The sequence below is a fragment of the Folsomia candida genome, unplaced genomic scaffold (genome assembly GCF_002217175.1).
Source record: "Folsomia candida strain VU population unplaced genomic scaffold, ASM221717v1 Fcan01_Sc002, whole genome shotgun sequence".
NCBI lineage: Eukaryota > Metazoa > Arthropoda > Collembola > Entomobryomorpha > Isotomidae > Folsomia > Folsomia candida.
In genome coordinates this window covers 5,944,821-5,959,318 of record NW_019091194.1, presented here as the reverse complement: position 1 = coordinate 5,959,318, position 14,498 = coordinate 5,944,821, and the positions used below count along the sequence as shown (strand labels likewise).

The 14,498-nt window shown below is 35.2% G+C and overlaps 4 protein-coding genes and 1 long non-coding RNA gene across 9 annotated transcripts; 3 read left to right on the top strand and 2 right to left on the bottom strand.

Annotated features, from left to right (window-relative positions):
• The first annotated feature begins 13 nt into the window (after window positions 1-13).
• On the top strand, window positions 14-2,916 carry LOC110844694 (major facilitator superfamily domain-containing protein 12). 2 transcript variants are annotated; one of them, XM_022090964.2, is made up of 12 exons: window positions 59-331; window positions 407-509; window positions 608-797; window positions 902-922; window positions 1,017-1,125; window positions 1,192-1,318; window positions 1,411-1,604; window positions 1,678-1,984; window positions 2,072-2,094; window positions 2,357-2,496; window positions 2,593-2,642; window positions 2,730-2,916. In XM_022090964.2, the coding sequence occupies exons 1-12, from the start codon at window positions 152-154 to the stop codon at window positions 2,855-2,857; spliced, it is 1,572 nt and encodes a 523-aa protein (XP_021946656.1). In that variant the 5' UTR covers window positions 59-151; the 3' UTR covers window positions 2,858-2,916. The 2 variants fall into 2 exon arrangements, with proteins under 2 accessions (XP_035703474.1, XP_021946656.1); XM_035847581.1 differs by lacking the exons at window positions 2,593-2,642; window positions 2,730-2,916 and having other exon boundaries at window positions 14-331; window positions 2,072-2,124; window positions 2,357-2,476.
• Window positions 2,917-3,873: 957 nt separating this feature from the next.
• Window positions 3,874-4,594, top strand: LOC110843790 (larval cuticle protein 65Ag1). 2 transcript variants are annotated; one of them, XM_022089829.2, is made up of 3 exons: window positions 3,874-4,032; window positions 4,093-4,359; window positions 4,426-4,594. In XM_022089829.2, the coding sequence occupies exons 1-3, from the start codon at window positions 4,024-4,026 to the stop codon at window positions 4,516-4,518; spliced, it is 369 nt and encodes a 122-aa protein (XP_021945521.1). In that variant the 5' UTR covers window positions 3,874-4,023; the 3' UTR covers window positions 4,519-4,594. The 2 variants fall into 2 exon arrangements, with proteins under 2 accessions (XP_021945521.1, XP_021945518.1); XM_022089826.2 differs by lacking the exon at window positions 3,874-4,032 and having other exon boundaries at window positions 4,043-4,359.
• Window positions 4,595-5,104: 510 nt separating this feature from the next.
• LOC118434328 lies at window positions 5,105-6,917 on the bottom strand. The gene is made up of 3 exons (XR_004833936.1): window positions 6,592-6,917; window positions 5,504-5,686; window positions 5,105-5,213 (listed from the first exon to the last, which is right to left on the bottom strand). It is a non-coding gene; the product is annotated as an uncharacterized LOC118434328 (long non-coding RNA).
• Window positions 6,918-8,027: 1,110 nt separating this feature from the next.
• On the bottom strand, window positions 8,028-10,839 carry LOC110843159 (prostatic acid phosphatase). Its single transcript, XM_022089103.2, has 11 exons — window positions 10,275-10,839; window positions 10,136-10,181; window positions 10,046-10,056; window positions 9,879-9,920; window positions 9,677-9,792; window positions 9,485-9,608; window positions 9,227-9,412; window positions 8,964-9,138; window positions 8,700-8,872; window positions 8,441-8,612; window positions 8,028-8,362 (listed from the first exon to the last, which is right to left on the bottom strand). The coding sequence occupies exons 1-11, from the start codon at window positions 10,440-10,442 to the stop codon at window positions 8,229-8,231; spliced, it is 1,347 nt and encodes a 448-aa protein (XP_021944795.1). The 5' UTR covers window positions 10,443-10,839; the 3' UTR covers window positions 8,028-8,228.
• Window positions 10,840-10,982: 143 nt separating this feature from the next.
• On the top strand, window positions 10,983-14,493 carry LOC110843119 (zinc finger and BTB domain-containing protein 18). 3 transcript variants are annotated; one of them, XM_035847724.1, is made up of 9 exons: window positions 10,983-11,272; window positions 11,362-11,440; window positions 11,546-11,692; window positions 11,787-11,907; window positions 11,993-12,232; window positions 12,312-13,394; window positions 13,473-13,697; window positions 13,784-13,926; window positions 13,978-14,493. In XM_035847724.1, exons 3-9 carry the CDS (start codon window positions 11,579-11,581, stop codon window positions 14,215-14,217), a joined length of 2,166 nt encoding a protein of 721 aa, XP_035703617.1. In that variant the 5' UTR covers window positions 10,983-11,272; window positions 11,362-11,440; window positions 11,546-11,578; the 3' UTR covers window positions 14,218-14,493. The 3 variants fall into 3 exon arrangements, with proteins under 3 accessions (XP_035703617.1, XP_021944740.1, XP_021944741.1); XM_022089048.2 differs by having other exon boundaries at window positions 11,340-11,440; XM_022089049.2 differs by lacking the exon at window positions 11,362-11,440.
• The last annotated feature ends 5 nt before the right edge of the window (window positions 14,494-14,498 follow it).

The window sequence follows — 14,498 nt, the reverse complement described above, 5'->3', positions numbered from 1 at the left end:
GTTAAACTCTGTATTATTCCCAATGCACACAAACAACATTCTGACCTTTGGCATTACATATCCAGACACATTTACCACACAGTACACGCATTTGAGCAATAAATAACAGCCAAATAAAATTAATTTCTTGACAAAAACAGACTCACGAAAAATGTCTTCAAATAACAGGTCCATCCTAGACTTGAATTTTCTACAAAAAATTTCGGTCGCCAGTGGTCATTTTATAAACGATATCACGGCTTCGATATGGTTCTCCTATTATCTCCTGTACATACAGGAAGTAGCCGGCCTAAGTTCGGATTTGGGAGGAGGTCTGATGCTGTTGGGTCAGGTACACATTTTCAAGATTGCCTGACATTTACTTAAGTATTACCTGCGAAGTATTAGCTATTATTTTCGTTTAAAGATTGTGGACGCCGTTTCGACACCGCTTGTTGGATATCTTGCAGACCGTGCTTGGGGCAGCGGAGGTTGTGGCTTTGGTCGACTCAAAACCTGTCATCTTATTGGTATTAATTAATATGCTTGTCTATAAATTTCAGGTCATTTTATTTATTTGCGAAGAAACGAATAAAAATATAATTTATGCTAATTTAACAATCCTCAGGAGTTGCAATGGCTGTTATCAGTTTCCCTGTAATATTCTGTCCTCCGATCGGACTCGGCAATAATTCTTCCCAAACAGCTATAATGGCATATTACATACCATTTATCATAATTTACGAGGTTTCTTGGGCTGCAGTGCAAATTTCGCATTTGGCCTACATTCCAAAAACGAATCCGGATATGTTTGTGAGGTATTTAAAGAAAATTCAACGTTTACCTAATTTAAATTCCACTTGAAAAACATAATCTTGTAATAATTTTTACTCTTTACTTTGTTGGGTCCTCTCTATCAAAGGACGGAAATTCTTAGCATTCGGTAATTGCATATTTATTGTTTGTATCATAATTCATCGAGTTTATTTTATCGATGGACATAATAATGTTGATAACGTAATAATAACTTTTTAAAGGTATGTCTTGATGGTGATTGCTAACGTTATTGTGTTTCTTGTCACATGGTACTCTGTGGGTATGGAAAAAAATTGTACCATTGACAAGGGTGACGTATTAGTATTCCAAGTAAGACCAATTTCAATTCCCTATGTGGGTACATATTTATTTAGATTGACGCCTGATTGTTTTCAGGATCTTGCAGCTATTGCGATGGGAATAGGATTACTGACTGCTCTATTCTTTTACATTACAACAAAGGAATATGATGATCAAGATGTGCGAGATGCTGTGATTATCTGGAGACGGGAAGAAGCGGAAAGTAATTTAAATGATTTTTGGCATTACTCTAGCTCGAATTGTTTTTCTTGTAAAAGAGTAAATATGTTGTTGTATCGATTACAAAAATTATAGAAATTCAGTCAAACTCCAGTCAACAACCGACTTCTTCTGAAAGGACGCCTCTACTAAATAGTGAAGGACAGCCTCAACCTCAACCCAGAATTTCAAGTAGTAATAAACGTATCAGCCTATCTACAAAAAATCTTAACCCTGGCAAACCGAACATGACCACTTTAGACTGGGTTAAAAGTCCGCAGTTTTTCATGGTCAGCATGATTATTTACTATCAAATTAATGTATTTGTTACTGCATAATATCTTTGCTAATCACAATTCCTAGGTAGCTGTAGTCTATATTCCTGGCCGCCTAATTATCAATGTACCTCAAGCATTTCTACCTCTCTACTTGCAAAAGACATTACATCTCCCTTGCAAGATGTTAGCCATATGCCCATTAACCTACTTTTTATCCGGGCTACTTGTTGCGACAACGATGAAAAAGCTGGCTAAATGGGTTGGAAAACAAATGTCGTTTGGGTTTGGAATCGTCCTAAATGTTGTTGGAGCGTCCCTTATTTTGTGGGGCGAGTGGGGTGAGGGTTCATTTCTACGAGAGGCTGGAATTTATGGCGTCTTCGCGTTGTTGGGTTGGCAAAAATTTTATTAGCAATAAATAAGTGAGTAGAATACATAAGCGATCATAAGGGTGATACCAAGTATACATACATTTGCAGGTGGGGGCGCTTCAGCCGGAATGGTACCTGCTGCAGGGTTTTAAATAATCACAGTTTGTTGATTATTGATGATTTCATCACAGTGTGATAAACTGACATCAACCGTGATTTATGAGATTAACTGTGATAAAATGTGAATACATAGGAACTAATCGTTTCACACTCTTTTCGTACAATCGATTAATACAGTTGATCCCATAAATCACAGTCAATATATAAAAGCCGGCTATTACCGGTCAGTAGACATCAGTTTATCACACTGTGATAATCACACTTGAATTCCTGGTGACTGGATTGTCAATAACGGCCGATTTGATTGGGAACAATGTTGAGAGCTCTGCAGTTGTGTACGGTTTCATGAGCTTTTGCGATAAGTTGACCTGTGGTGTTGCAATTATGCTAATTAGCTTGTTTACTCCGGAAGGGTAAATTACATAACTTACATTCTTCCTAATACATAACTTAGCACACATTTGAATAGTGATTTATTTATTTGTTGTGTTAATCATATTCTATTATAGGGAGCGAGCTACTGCATTTTTCCGAGACGTCGTAGCCTTTTCTTGTTTAGGTAAGTTTTATAATCATATCTATCGGGTTGTATTTGTATACTTCGTAGTATATGAAATATGTATTTACATATACAATTTCCTTGTAGGTTGTTCTCTCCTAGCTGTCTTTGGCCTTTGTTGCATCACAATATTGATTTTTCTGAAAGGTGTCCAAGAAAGACAGCAGTCAACGCTGATTGACAGTGGAAGAAATTCTCACACAGAAAATTGTTGACACAAATTCGTATATGTATTTCTTAAATCACAATAAATTTTATAGTGAATGCAAATATATTTACTATCTACTTTACTTTACTTACTATAATAACCTGAAGCAAAATTTGCAGATCCAAGGTTTTGTGAGTTGTCCATCAAAGTACAAAAACTTGTTCTTGTTGTGATTAATCAAAACATCATCCTCAATTATTCACTCCTCGTCATCAGCCTATAATTAATTCAAGACTGATCACAAAATTAGAAATTTGCAACGGTCCACCCTTTAACAAAATCTTGGAATCATAAACCGAATGATTATAGATGAAATGATTTTTAATACATATGCATGTGTACTACACGTGTTTACAGACAAATGTCAATCACCATTTATTTTTAGACTGCAATTATACAATTATGTAACTGCAAACTACAATTTCTTTCATCCTACATAAGTCAAAATCAGTCATAAATAATTCCTTTCCTTTGGTTTATTGAACATGTATATTTGGGGAGATCAACTACCATAATTGATAATAAACCTGTTTTTTCTTGTAGTTCATCTTCACTCACTCAACTTGATCTTGTTTCGTTCTATACAAATTAACTCTATATAAGTTCAGTTGTATCTCATGTAATTTAGCTTAAATTGGTCATAAATGCACATCATCTTCTTCACCTTCTTTTCGAGTATCTCTTGGTTTGAATAAATTCAGTATCATATCAATGCCTGCCTGCCAAATAATCTACTCGACGCTCATGATGGTCAGGTTGTAATCCAACAGATTATTATGTAAATTGCAAACAATTACGTTCCTATTATAACATTTGCGAAAATTCACATTAATTGAAGCCACACGCATATGTATGTATCTTTAGTAAATAACTTACCCTTTGCAGGTAAAGAGAGTAAGCACAATCACTTTTTTACATGTATTAAATCTGCAAAGCTTACACATATACACACTTTACAATTATAAATATGTGTGTATACATATACGAATTACTTTTATTATTAATATTTATGTTTGAACCAGATTTTGCTAATGTACATTGGTGGAAAGGTCGTCATAATGCCTAAAAGCTACCGAGGTATAAAAGAACTTTATTTCAAGGGTGACTGCATCAGTGTCTCTTGTCATCTCAGCATCTACAATAATAACAAGGAAAATTGATCCAAAAATCAAGATGCAATCCGTAAGTTGTTAATTTTATATATTTCGCTTTTTCAATTCTAACGTTATGATCTCCTTCCAGGCTATCGTTGCTCTCGCCCTTCTCGTCGGAGCGGTCCTTGCCTACCCCCAAAAGGAAGTTACCGTGACCCGGTCCGAGTTTGAGAACAATGGTGACAATTTCAACTGGGTGTCTGAGCTCTCTGACGGCAACACCCATAGTCAGCAGGGAACTTTGAAGCAGATCGGAACGGAACAAGGAATCAGTCTGACTGGATCCTATTCCTACACGTCTCCCGAGGGTCAATTTATCGAGGTCAAATATGTCGCCGATGAAAATGGCTTCCAGGTATGCTTAACTTGATAAAATCAAATGTCTGAAATCTGAAATGACAATGAATGACATATTTTCCAGCCAATCGGTGACCATATTCCAAAACCTGAAGGAGGTGCAGCTCTCCCAGTTCGATCTAACGCTGGTGGCCGCGGTCCAGCTCGACGATTTTAATTTACAATTATCAAATAATGTGCTTTTGTCCATTAAACTGGTACAAATAAAATGATACGTTTTGCTTAAATATTGATATAAGACAAGAAGTATTGATATTGATATAGTACAAGAGCTGTATGGATTACATGGGAAAGTAACTCCGACTCATGCCAATGAACGTTACACAAGCACCATAAGCGTCGATAAGTTGGAACATATTATTAAGAATTATTTATTTCGATTTGTTTCTGTTTATGGTTTTAACTTATGCATCTCGAATTTCATGGCTAAATGTAAATACAAGCTTGCACATAAAAAAATTATTCGCTTTTCAAGCTAAAAATTTCAATTGGAAGACGATTTATTTGAATTCTTAATAGTGTTTTAAGACGAAATATATAGACAAGCATCAGTTCCAGACCTGTGTAATTTTTCTGAAAACCCATGATTCAATGTCGTGCCCACCTCCCCCATTGATATCCACGCTGGCGTACAACTTGTACCCAACCTTTCGAAATGATGCAATCAAGTGACACAGAAATAATTTTGCTGCAATGCTCTCCTTCCCGTCCGTCGTCCACCAAGGGTTTCCAGAAAGTTTCATCTCGGTAGAGCCAAAATAAGACCGTACGTGTTGAACGCCCGCTGACCACCCGTCCCGAACTGTTTGTTTAAAATGATCTGAAAGCCATGATTCTGGCGGATCAACGAGCCTACAAGTACAACAAATAATGGTAAACGGGTTTACGTTTTATTATTTGTAAAACAATATATTTATGTTAAATCAAGATGAGCTTGATATTGTTTAAGCGACGTAGATGATCAAGACATTTCCTACTAGATAGGGTTTGATCATTTTTGTAAATTATTTGACAAAAATTTGTGTGCTGAAATAAATCTATTATTATTATTATTATTTTACAGATACATACTGTAGGTAAATGGTTGTATTTATTTGTGACTGATTAATTTGGTATCTTATGGATGGGTAGATTCATAATACCTAATTCTATCGTCCCGATTGAAACTGATTGCAAAAACTTGAGTATCTGGATCCTTCTCAGCACATTCAAAGAACATTGTGTCCTTGTCATTGGTTTTTTTAGTTGCGTCAAAACTTTGAAGTAAAATCCACCCCTCATTTGCCAGATATTTTAGAATCGTTGCCAATACCCTGCATGAAAAGCTATGCATTTTAAACATTGTTGTAAATATTCTGCATATATGTATGTAAACGCAGAGCTGGGAAATTAATGAGTTTCGAGATTAAAAATTAAGATTTGAGATTAAAAATCCCCGAATCAGAGATTAAGATTAAAATTATTCTTCCGCTACTAAATTAAATTATTAAGATTAAATTAATCTATTTTTATGACACAGATTAAAGATTAAAGATTAATTAATCTAGATTAATATAATAGTCATTAAGAATTATTTTATTTTATCGCCGTTTTTTATAGTTTACATCGATATTATAATTATATCGTAAATTCTAAAATTTGAGAAAAGTATGAAGTATCGGTGCTTCAAAATTGTTATTCAAAATTATTAAACTTTTATCAGCTAAATTTAAGGCGAATACAATAACTTGTAATACGAGTAAAAATTAGTCTCACCTCAAATGCAACGCGTTTTTAAATTTCAAAAAATAATAACTCTTAATTTTTTTTAATTAAATTAATTTTTTCATGGCAGCAAATTTTTTAATCTTTTTAAAGAATACAGTTTTAAATAACGTTACTTTCAAAAAAGGGAACCTGTCAGAAATTTAGAATTGTTTTGATTTTTAAAAATGGTTCCAGTGTTGAAAGACGATCGTGCGTTGAAATTTAGAGATTTACAAGGAGTCGAGTAACAGATGGCGTGATTTTAATCATAATATAAATCGTGATTAAAATTAAAGTCGAAGATTCAAAGATTAAAAATTAAAAATTAAATTAATTAAATTGACTTGTGAGATTAAGATTAAAATTATTGATTAATACGATCAAATTTCTTGATTAAAATTATGGATTAAGATTAATTATTCTTAATCTTAATCTTAATCTTGATTATTTTAATCTAGATTTTCCCAGCTCTGTGTAAACGTACCTTCTGGATTGAACACTCTCTTTACCAGTGCCTACCCATGGCTTCCCAATGAGTTTAAGAATTGGCTATATTTCATGTTAAACAAATCCTTATCCATCACATAGTGGCGAAACTGATGAACTCGGTGGGGTAAAAAGTTCACGAGTTTCGGTGGGAATTTTGAATTATTTGCAAAAAACTGCAAAACTCATCTTGAGTTGTTTACATTTTTAGTGGTTTCCAGTGGGAAGAGTGTGTGGTGGTGGCTTCCCGCCACACATACTCTATGACGAGTTGAGACTAATCTCAAAAAGTAGTACAATTTTTACATCATTTTTCACTTTGCGGGTTTCAATGTACACGCATAAGTTTGAAATTTTCAGAATATAGCTGTCAATAGTTTTGCAACAAATTACCATTCATCGATAAGCAATTGTGATTGTAGTTTTATTTATATTAATCAATATTTGTGCAAATTTCGGTAATATTGAGATTATTGATTAATATAAATAAATCTACAATCACAATTGCTTATCGATGAATGGTAATTTGTTGCAAAACTATTAATAATTATATTGTGAAAATTTCAAATTTTTGCGTGCACTTTGAAACTCTCAAAGTGAAAAATACGGTCAGAGTTCTGGACTCATGCGTAGTATAGAGAGGAAATGCAGAGCGAGAGCTTTTCTCGCTCAATAGAGCGAGGAGATAAAATATCACGCAGGCTTAAATTCGTGAGCACCGTGGAAGTATGCTTCGTCCTTAATCCCACTTCGCCAACTCGATTCTATCGCTGAACGTAATGGAATTATTAAGTCTCCAGGAAATGGTAATCCATTTAGACGGATTCGATCTGTTCCTGAGAATTGTACTGAACAAATGCTAACGTCTAAATTGGCGGAAGACGACTGAATTTGGTGTGTTCCCATTTTGTATTATATTTGTTTCAGGTTATTTCATACACCATGCTATACTTAATAATTAGTAGAATATTTGTTGGAAGTAAAACCTGAACCATCGTGTATTTATGCATATGTACATATACACTTCCCGTATATTCCCGGATTTCAGTAATGTCGGAAAGTCTCCGGTCCCCTTCTGAATATCTTTTGGAATTTCATACACATCAATGTAAATTTGTGGTACATACATATTTTCAAGAGTAAGTTTCATGTTGTGATGTTTGTTGTTGAGATTGTAAAACCTCATTAACAGACTAATGTGCTGGAACGAGAATAATTAGAATGTATTTTGCATACGATATTAACTACACATGAAATAAGGTGCCTGATGATGATCTGCGGTAAGCCGTCGAAAGCTCGCAATTATCAATAAAAACTAGGTATAAATGTACTGAAATAGTACAGTCCAAAAGTCCAAACACACAGATATTAAATACATTTTTATGTCACGACTTGGGTATTTGTCATCAATAATAATTTTTAAAAAGCATAGACTTGTGTATTGATAAAATATTTATTAACAAAACTAGTTTTTTAATTTGAATATTATAGTTTGACGAGGTAATCCAATATTAATCTATATTCTGCAAGTCAGTCTTATATGCTACAGTTTCTATCTCCAAATTATTTTTTCCGAATTTCATGGTTAGTTATTTAGTTAATAGTATAGTCAGTGATTCCAGTCTTGTTAGATAATTATGCATCTTCGTCTTCCATTTGTAGGTGTAGGTAGGGGTATGCCGGATTGTTCATCTTTTTTCTCTTGGCTAAAGCCACGGCCAGCATGGATACAATTAGCAGGACAGAGAAGAATGATCCTAAAATTAGAGCTGGGAAGATAATATAAAAGGTTAAGAAATGGATACGACAATCAAGACTATTGATGTATATATATTACACTTATGTACCAGCTAGGGAGATACCGTTCAGTCCTAAAAACCCACTCTCACATTCGCTCTCCCAATTCAAGGGTATAACGCTTTGCGTAAGTTCCATGAAAGAATCGAGGGGGCAAGACGAATTGCATCCGGGTAACGTAAGCAAATACGGATCACTTTTGGTATCATTCCTATAGAAAATCTACAAAATAGCACACCAAATAAGACAGGCAGACATTACAACACATTTCATATGTATGTATTTATAAGCAGATTAATAAATATCCACCTTCACAGAATGGGAACCGCTTGAAATATTTCGGTACAGCTCTAGCATTACGGCACATGCATAAGGTGGTGGGATGTCGTTATACATTCCTAGAGAGTTGAGTAAACTGGCGACTGTTGTGTCGTGACCTGAATACATAAATAGTTTACGTCGATGGTCCATTTTTTCGGATCCTACAAGGAAATAATAATTATTGTTAGAAAATAAACAATTAATAGTTGCATTTTTAAGGATATAAAAAAGCTATAATTATTAATTAATTACCAATCGACTTTTCATGAAAATGTGAGACTAGCTCTTTCACTAGTGGACCAGCCTTCAACCGCTTCATTTCAGCATTCCAAGTAATCACTTTAAAAGAGAGTGCCGTCAAGTTCAGGAATGCATTACCAGGAAAAACTTTCTTTGTCCAATCAGGTAAACTATAGTTGTGCAAGTTCTACATGGGAAACGACAAAAATTTAATTGGGTACATGTATATTTTTGGTGCAAGTTTTAAGAAATGCTCTTTTAATATTTAAAAATACCTCAATAAATAAATCGTCATATAAATAATCTACGTCCTGCAAAGTTCTGATAGGTTTTCCAGCATTTTTTTCCAAATATTCAAACAGCTCTCGGTTCTCGTTATAAATCTGACTCATTTCTGGTCCTTGATTGAAGGCATCAATCAATCTTTGTAGTTTTGGACATGGTGCAGACATCCTCACTATCTATAGTAATAAATAAGAGTAAAATTACTAATTAATTTAAACAGCGTATCCAATATCAATGATTATGCTTACGTTATCTGAGTTTAATGGTTTTGTATGAACAGGGATTGGTTGCCACTGAATTTTGTCATTCCACACCTCACCAGAATTAGGTGGATATAGACCAGCCAAGTCCACTTCAGCGCTCATCAACGTCCTATTCAATAATGATGATCACAATTTTGTGCCAAAGTTCTTGGAATTTAGTTGAATTAATAAACTAACCGATCCACGTCTGATGCTTGAACATAAATCTCATACGGGGAGTAGGACGAGTTTAGAAAGTTATTGTAGCGAACACGAAAGTATTTTCCGAGAGCGTAATGCTGTTGCTTCCCAATCTGAAAACGCAAAACAGTGACACGGTGCAAGTTTTTATAATCTATGTCAAGAACAAGATTAAGATATTTATGATGCATGTATCTACCTTTGTAAGTTGTGAAAACCCTTCTGGCCAAAATGACTCGTCCTGCAGGATAAGAAAATGCAATGAACATCTATTAGTACTGTTTAGCTAGTCTAAAAATATTACAACTAATCAATATGTCAGAGCAAATTTCAATGCTTCCATCGGTATTCAGTCATTTATTTTACCTTGTAAGGGTCTGAAAATAAATTAAACGCACAGTAAGAAAGCGAAATTAATCAAGGGATCCTTTGATTGAGGAAGCTTAAATCTAATACCTGCAGGATAAGGATCTATTGGATTCCGAGCCCCGTGGCGGAATAACTGAAAATTTAAATAGAAAAAAACAATTACTACAGGTCATAATGCAATAATAATGGAAGCTATATTATATTGTCTTATTATGTAATGATTTACCACTTGTACTAGACGTAATTCCATATCTTTCTCTTTCGCATAAGTGGGCGTTATTATCACAGAAAGTATAAATAAGAATAAAATTAGGAGGAAAGAGCTCTTGACTATTCTTTCACGTTTAAAGCATAAAACGGCACTATGATGACCTTTCATTTTTAAACGCCCCATATATCTAAATATTTGTTAAGTACTACGGTTAAAATTTTTGATTGAAACACAATACATAGAACTATCTACTGACTACTCCTTTGTCTCGATTTATTATTTTAACAAAACCTACAAATAAAACCTGCAAGAATTTGTTAACCTGGAACAATTTTACCTTTACACTACTTTGCTTCTGACAGCTTAAATTATAATTCCCAGTATAAAATTAATTTGGATTTATATCTGCTCAGCCAGATTGGCTAAACTATCCAGAACCATCATCTCTCCCACATATTACGTCCCCTCCTATCTTAATCCCTTTTGTATTAGGCTTTCCTCACACCCTAACCCTAATTCATGATTTAATTGACAACTACAGTGCTTAAAAAATTAATTATTCTATTACAATCAAGCCCAATGTCGTACGAAGTAAAGTAAAAGTGATCTTGATTCACACACAGGATACGAGATGAAAGGCGAAAGTGAGTGGGAAAAATGAGCAGCTGCTTTTACTACTTTTCATGATGGCTTCTGCATGTGTTTTTTTCTGTCATTCATTACATTAACGCCACACAAAGAAACACATGGGTTTGTATTTGCCAGCGTCCTGCTTCTTGATATTTTCATACTCGGCCGATTAATAGCTCTTTACTAATTTGTGACTAAATGGAGTAGAGGAATTCATGTAATTGATCTGACAAGTTATGGATTTGTCGTATGCAGTAAATAGGCGACGGGGGCGAGATGCGAGTTGCTTCGTCGCAGCGCAGCAGGATTTATTTCGTGCCTGGACGAGGAAGAAAAAAGCACCGAAAAGCACTGAAAACCAGGATCACCATTTCCACGCGCAGGTAGTAATTCCTCCATTTTCATCAACACCAACTGCTCACACTTTTACTTGTACGGTTTTACTTGTAGTAATAAATCTCCACCATCTTAGAATTTATTCTGTCGCTGACGAAAATTGCATACAGATTTGGTATTATTTGATAGTGTTTAATTTTTGCGACATATTTAAGGTAATTATTTTTTTAAATTGTTTGTCCCTTCACCCTTCCTCAGAAGAAAAAAGAAGGAGAATATAGTTTCCCGATTTATATGAATTGTTTTTTTTTTATTTTCAGTTAATGACAAGTAAACTTGGAGAATTATAAAGTATGGATGGAACGGCAAGTTCTTCCATTAAGACCTCGAATAAACCTCACGTCCCCAGCACCGTCTTTTTTGACTATTGTCTTGTATGCTACAAAATTTGTTACCTGCCGGAAAAGGTGGGTCTTCAAGTATTATTATTATGCAAGGAGATGTCTTCCACAATTAACTTAATTGATACATAAATTATCACTGCAATCATTTAATTTTTAGATATCGCTAGATGAAGAAGACCGTGTTACAGAAGTTCGTGAGTTGTTCTACACACTTTACGACATCCCAGTGTCACCCCATAGTCTGAAAAGTCTGAAAGGAGAGATTCCTCTTTGTCCAGGTGAGAACTGATTTAACGATATAATCAATTTGCAAATAACATTTTTTAGCAATTATTAAATCGTTTGCGTTTCTTGATTGAGCAGGATGTCTTTTGAAACTTGGACGAATTCGCGAACTCCGCGACCTTCTCACACGAATTCAGCTTGATTTCAATCAGTTGAGACAAGGAATCGCATTTGATATTGTTGATCTTGTGGCACGATGTGAGAAGGGGATCGCTTCTGCAGGAATGAATTACGGTTGGCGAGATATACCAGAAGAGAGTGTACGAGAATGTCTCATCAAGGCAGAAGTTGATACTCTACAACAAATAATTTTTGATGGTAGTTGCAAATTTTACACATAAATTTTAATAAATAAGTACATATTCGACAAATAAATATTTGTATGTTGACCTTGTAGATTGGCATGAGAAACATCTGTGTGAGCCAAAAGGGAACGGGAAGCAGGACGCCGAATTATTAAAATCTCCTGTGACTCCCGTTTCCAAATCTTCAAAACCTGTCATAACCTCATCATCACTCACACCTACATCCACACCTTTACAGAAAGTAAATTCTCCACCAAAATCGTCACCAGATCCGGTATTCCGTACTCCCCTGCCACCACCTCCAAGGAAGAAGTCGTCTACATTTTATAACCAAAGTTCCTCCGTCTTCAAGAAGCTTCAAAACCTTACTACCTTACAACTAATCTCACCTCCACCATCCCGTATCAACATGTCTAAAAAATTGGCCAATAATCCAAACCTTTTCAACAAAAAAGTTGCATCGTCTTCCATACAAAATACAACAAGCAAAGTTGGGTTTGGTGCAAAGTTTTCCAACTCACAACAGTCACAACAATCAATAACCTCATCATCGCGTATCAGTGGGGATAAATTGTCTCCGTCGTCTCCTAAGACCACGGTCATATCTATTACAACAACTTCGAATGAATCAACCAGAAAGAAGAATGATAACGGAAGTGGTGGGAAACAATCTAGTAAGCTCTTTAGCACCGCTTCTGAAACCTCAAATCTGTTCACAAAGAGGAAACTAAGCTTAGACAATGAAACAAACAAATCACCAAATTTTGGAGCAAAAAGCATCGAAATTGTTGTCGGTGATGATACACCACCTCCCAAGAGAAGGAAGAGTGACCCGGAGAATGATGACGTTGTTATTTCAATGTCACCGTTGTCGACAGCTACAACCACTACTAGCTTATTACAAAAGGATGATGAACATGACCTGAGAAGTGACGACGGAATCAGTGTCACAAAGGTGCAAGGAAGCATATCGAAAATCTCCTCCTTGAAAACCCCACAAGATGATGGAGACGATGACTTGGACTTTGCGGATGCTGAACCTGACTGTCTCCTCGACGAGTATGGTGATATTGGATTGGGGGACTATTTAGAGGGTGGTGGAGGCCAACTTGAGGAACTTGAGGCTGATGAGAACAACGAAAATTCAAATGGGCAGGTCAAAGATGATGTTGATGGTAAGTTGTTATCTATGTACATATGTATGAATGAAGTACATGTACCTAAGTTCGATTTGGAATAATATGCATTTTTAGATAATGGCGAAATTATGGATACAACAGATGAGCAAACGACAAAGAGTATTGTTGACTCAAGTTACGTGGAAAGTTTAATTGCACAACTTCAATCTGGAGAGACACCAGGAAACGGTGCAAATATAGAGTTTCTACAAAATGAGGAAGGACTTTTTGTGTGCATGTTTTGTAAAAAAACGTTTATCCACAAGTACCCATATCGTGATCATCTCAAAACACATACGGGTGAGTGAATCAACACACGCTCATGATTTTACATATGTATCATAATAAGGGTATTGCTTAGGGGCTTATTCATTTACTTGTTACAGGAGAGGGTCCACAATGTTCTATATGTTTCAAGATATTTCCCAAGTCTCACAATCTCATGTTGCATTTGCGCACACACACAGGGGAGAAACCCTATCAATGCGACGTCTGCGAGAAGTCATTTGCTGATAAGTCCAATTTAAAGGTATATTAATCTAAAGGTTATCTAAAGGTACATTAATCTAATCTAATCTAGGTACATTATCGCTGTCATACTGGAGAGCGTCCTTATCAGTGCGAATTTTGCGAACAAAAATTTGTCAACTCATCCCGACTTGTGGTGCATCGGCGCCTCCATGTCCATACCGCTGAAAAACCGTCCCATCATTGTGACGCCTGCGACAAATCATTCGCCACTGCTAATCAACTCACTGTTCATCGAAAGGTTCACGAAATACCAGAAGTAGATGTTGCACTAGTGGTAGAAGGAGACTAGTCGTAAGCTTCTTCAGGCAGAAGCATAATTTAATCATAATTTTGGATTTTACCCAAAAAGTCGTTTTGTTTACGTGGTTTATCATTAAGTATTTCATAGTTACCAGTATTATGATCCAGACGCTTAGAACCAAACTACTCCATAATTCCAGAATTTTATGCTATAATGATGTTGTACACAGTTTTAACCGTAGATCAGATTTTAAGCTGTATTGATAATTTTATAACTTAACAAAAAAAATTATTAATAAACTTGTTTAAACTTAGTAAGACTAAATATAA

Coding starts and splice junctions, on each gene's coding strand:
- LOC110843159 (XM_022089103.2), bottom strand. CDS start 10,442: ATGGGGCGTTTAAAAATGAAAGGTCATCATAGTGCCGTTTTATGCTTT. Junction 8,613..8,699: donor GCGGTTCCCATTCTGTGAAG/GTGGATATTTAT, acceptor GCTATTTTGTAG/ATTTTCTATAGGAATGATAC. Junction 8,363..8,440: donor GAACGGTATCTCCCTAGCTG/GTACATAAGTGT, acceptor TTATCTTCCCAG/CTCTAATTTTAGGATCATTC.
- LOC110843790 (XM_022089826.2), top strand. CDS start 4,078: ATGATCTCCTTCCAGGCTATCGTTGCTCTCGCCCTTCTCGTCGGAGCG. Junction 4,360..4,425: donor CCGATGAAAATGGCTTCCAG/GTATGCTTAACT, acceptor CATATTTTCCAG/CCAATCGGTGACCATATTCC.
- LOC110844694 (XM_022090964.2), top strand. CDS start 152: ATGTCTTCAAATAACAGGTCCATCCTAGACTTGAATTTTCTACAAAAA. Junction 1,126..1,191: donor GTGACGTATTAGTATTCCAA/GTAAGACCAATT, acceptor GATTGTTTTCAG/GATCTTGCAGCTATTGCGAT. Junction 1,319..1,410: donor GAGACGGGAAGAAGCGGAAA/GTAATTTAAATG, acceptor CAAAAATTATAG/AAATTCAGTCAAACTCCAGT.
- LOC110843119 (XM_022089049.2), top strand. CDS start 11,579: ATGGATGGAACGGCAAGTTCTTCCATTAAGACCTCGAATAAACCTCAC. Junction 13,395..13,472: donor GGTCAAAGATGATGTTGATG/GTAAGTTGTTAT, acceptor ATGCATTTTTAG/ATAATGGCGAAATTATGGAT. Junction 13,698..13,783: donor TCATCTCAAAACACATACGG/GTGAGTGAATCA, acceptor TACTTGTTACAG/GAGAGGGTCCACAATGTTCT.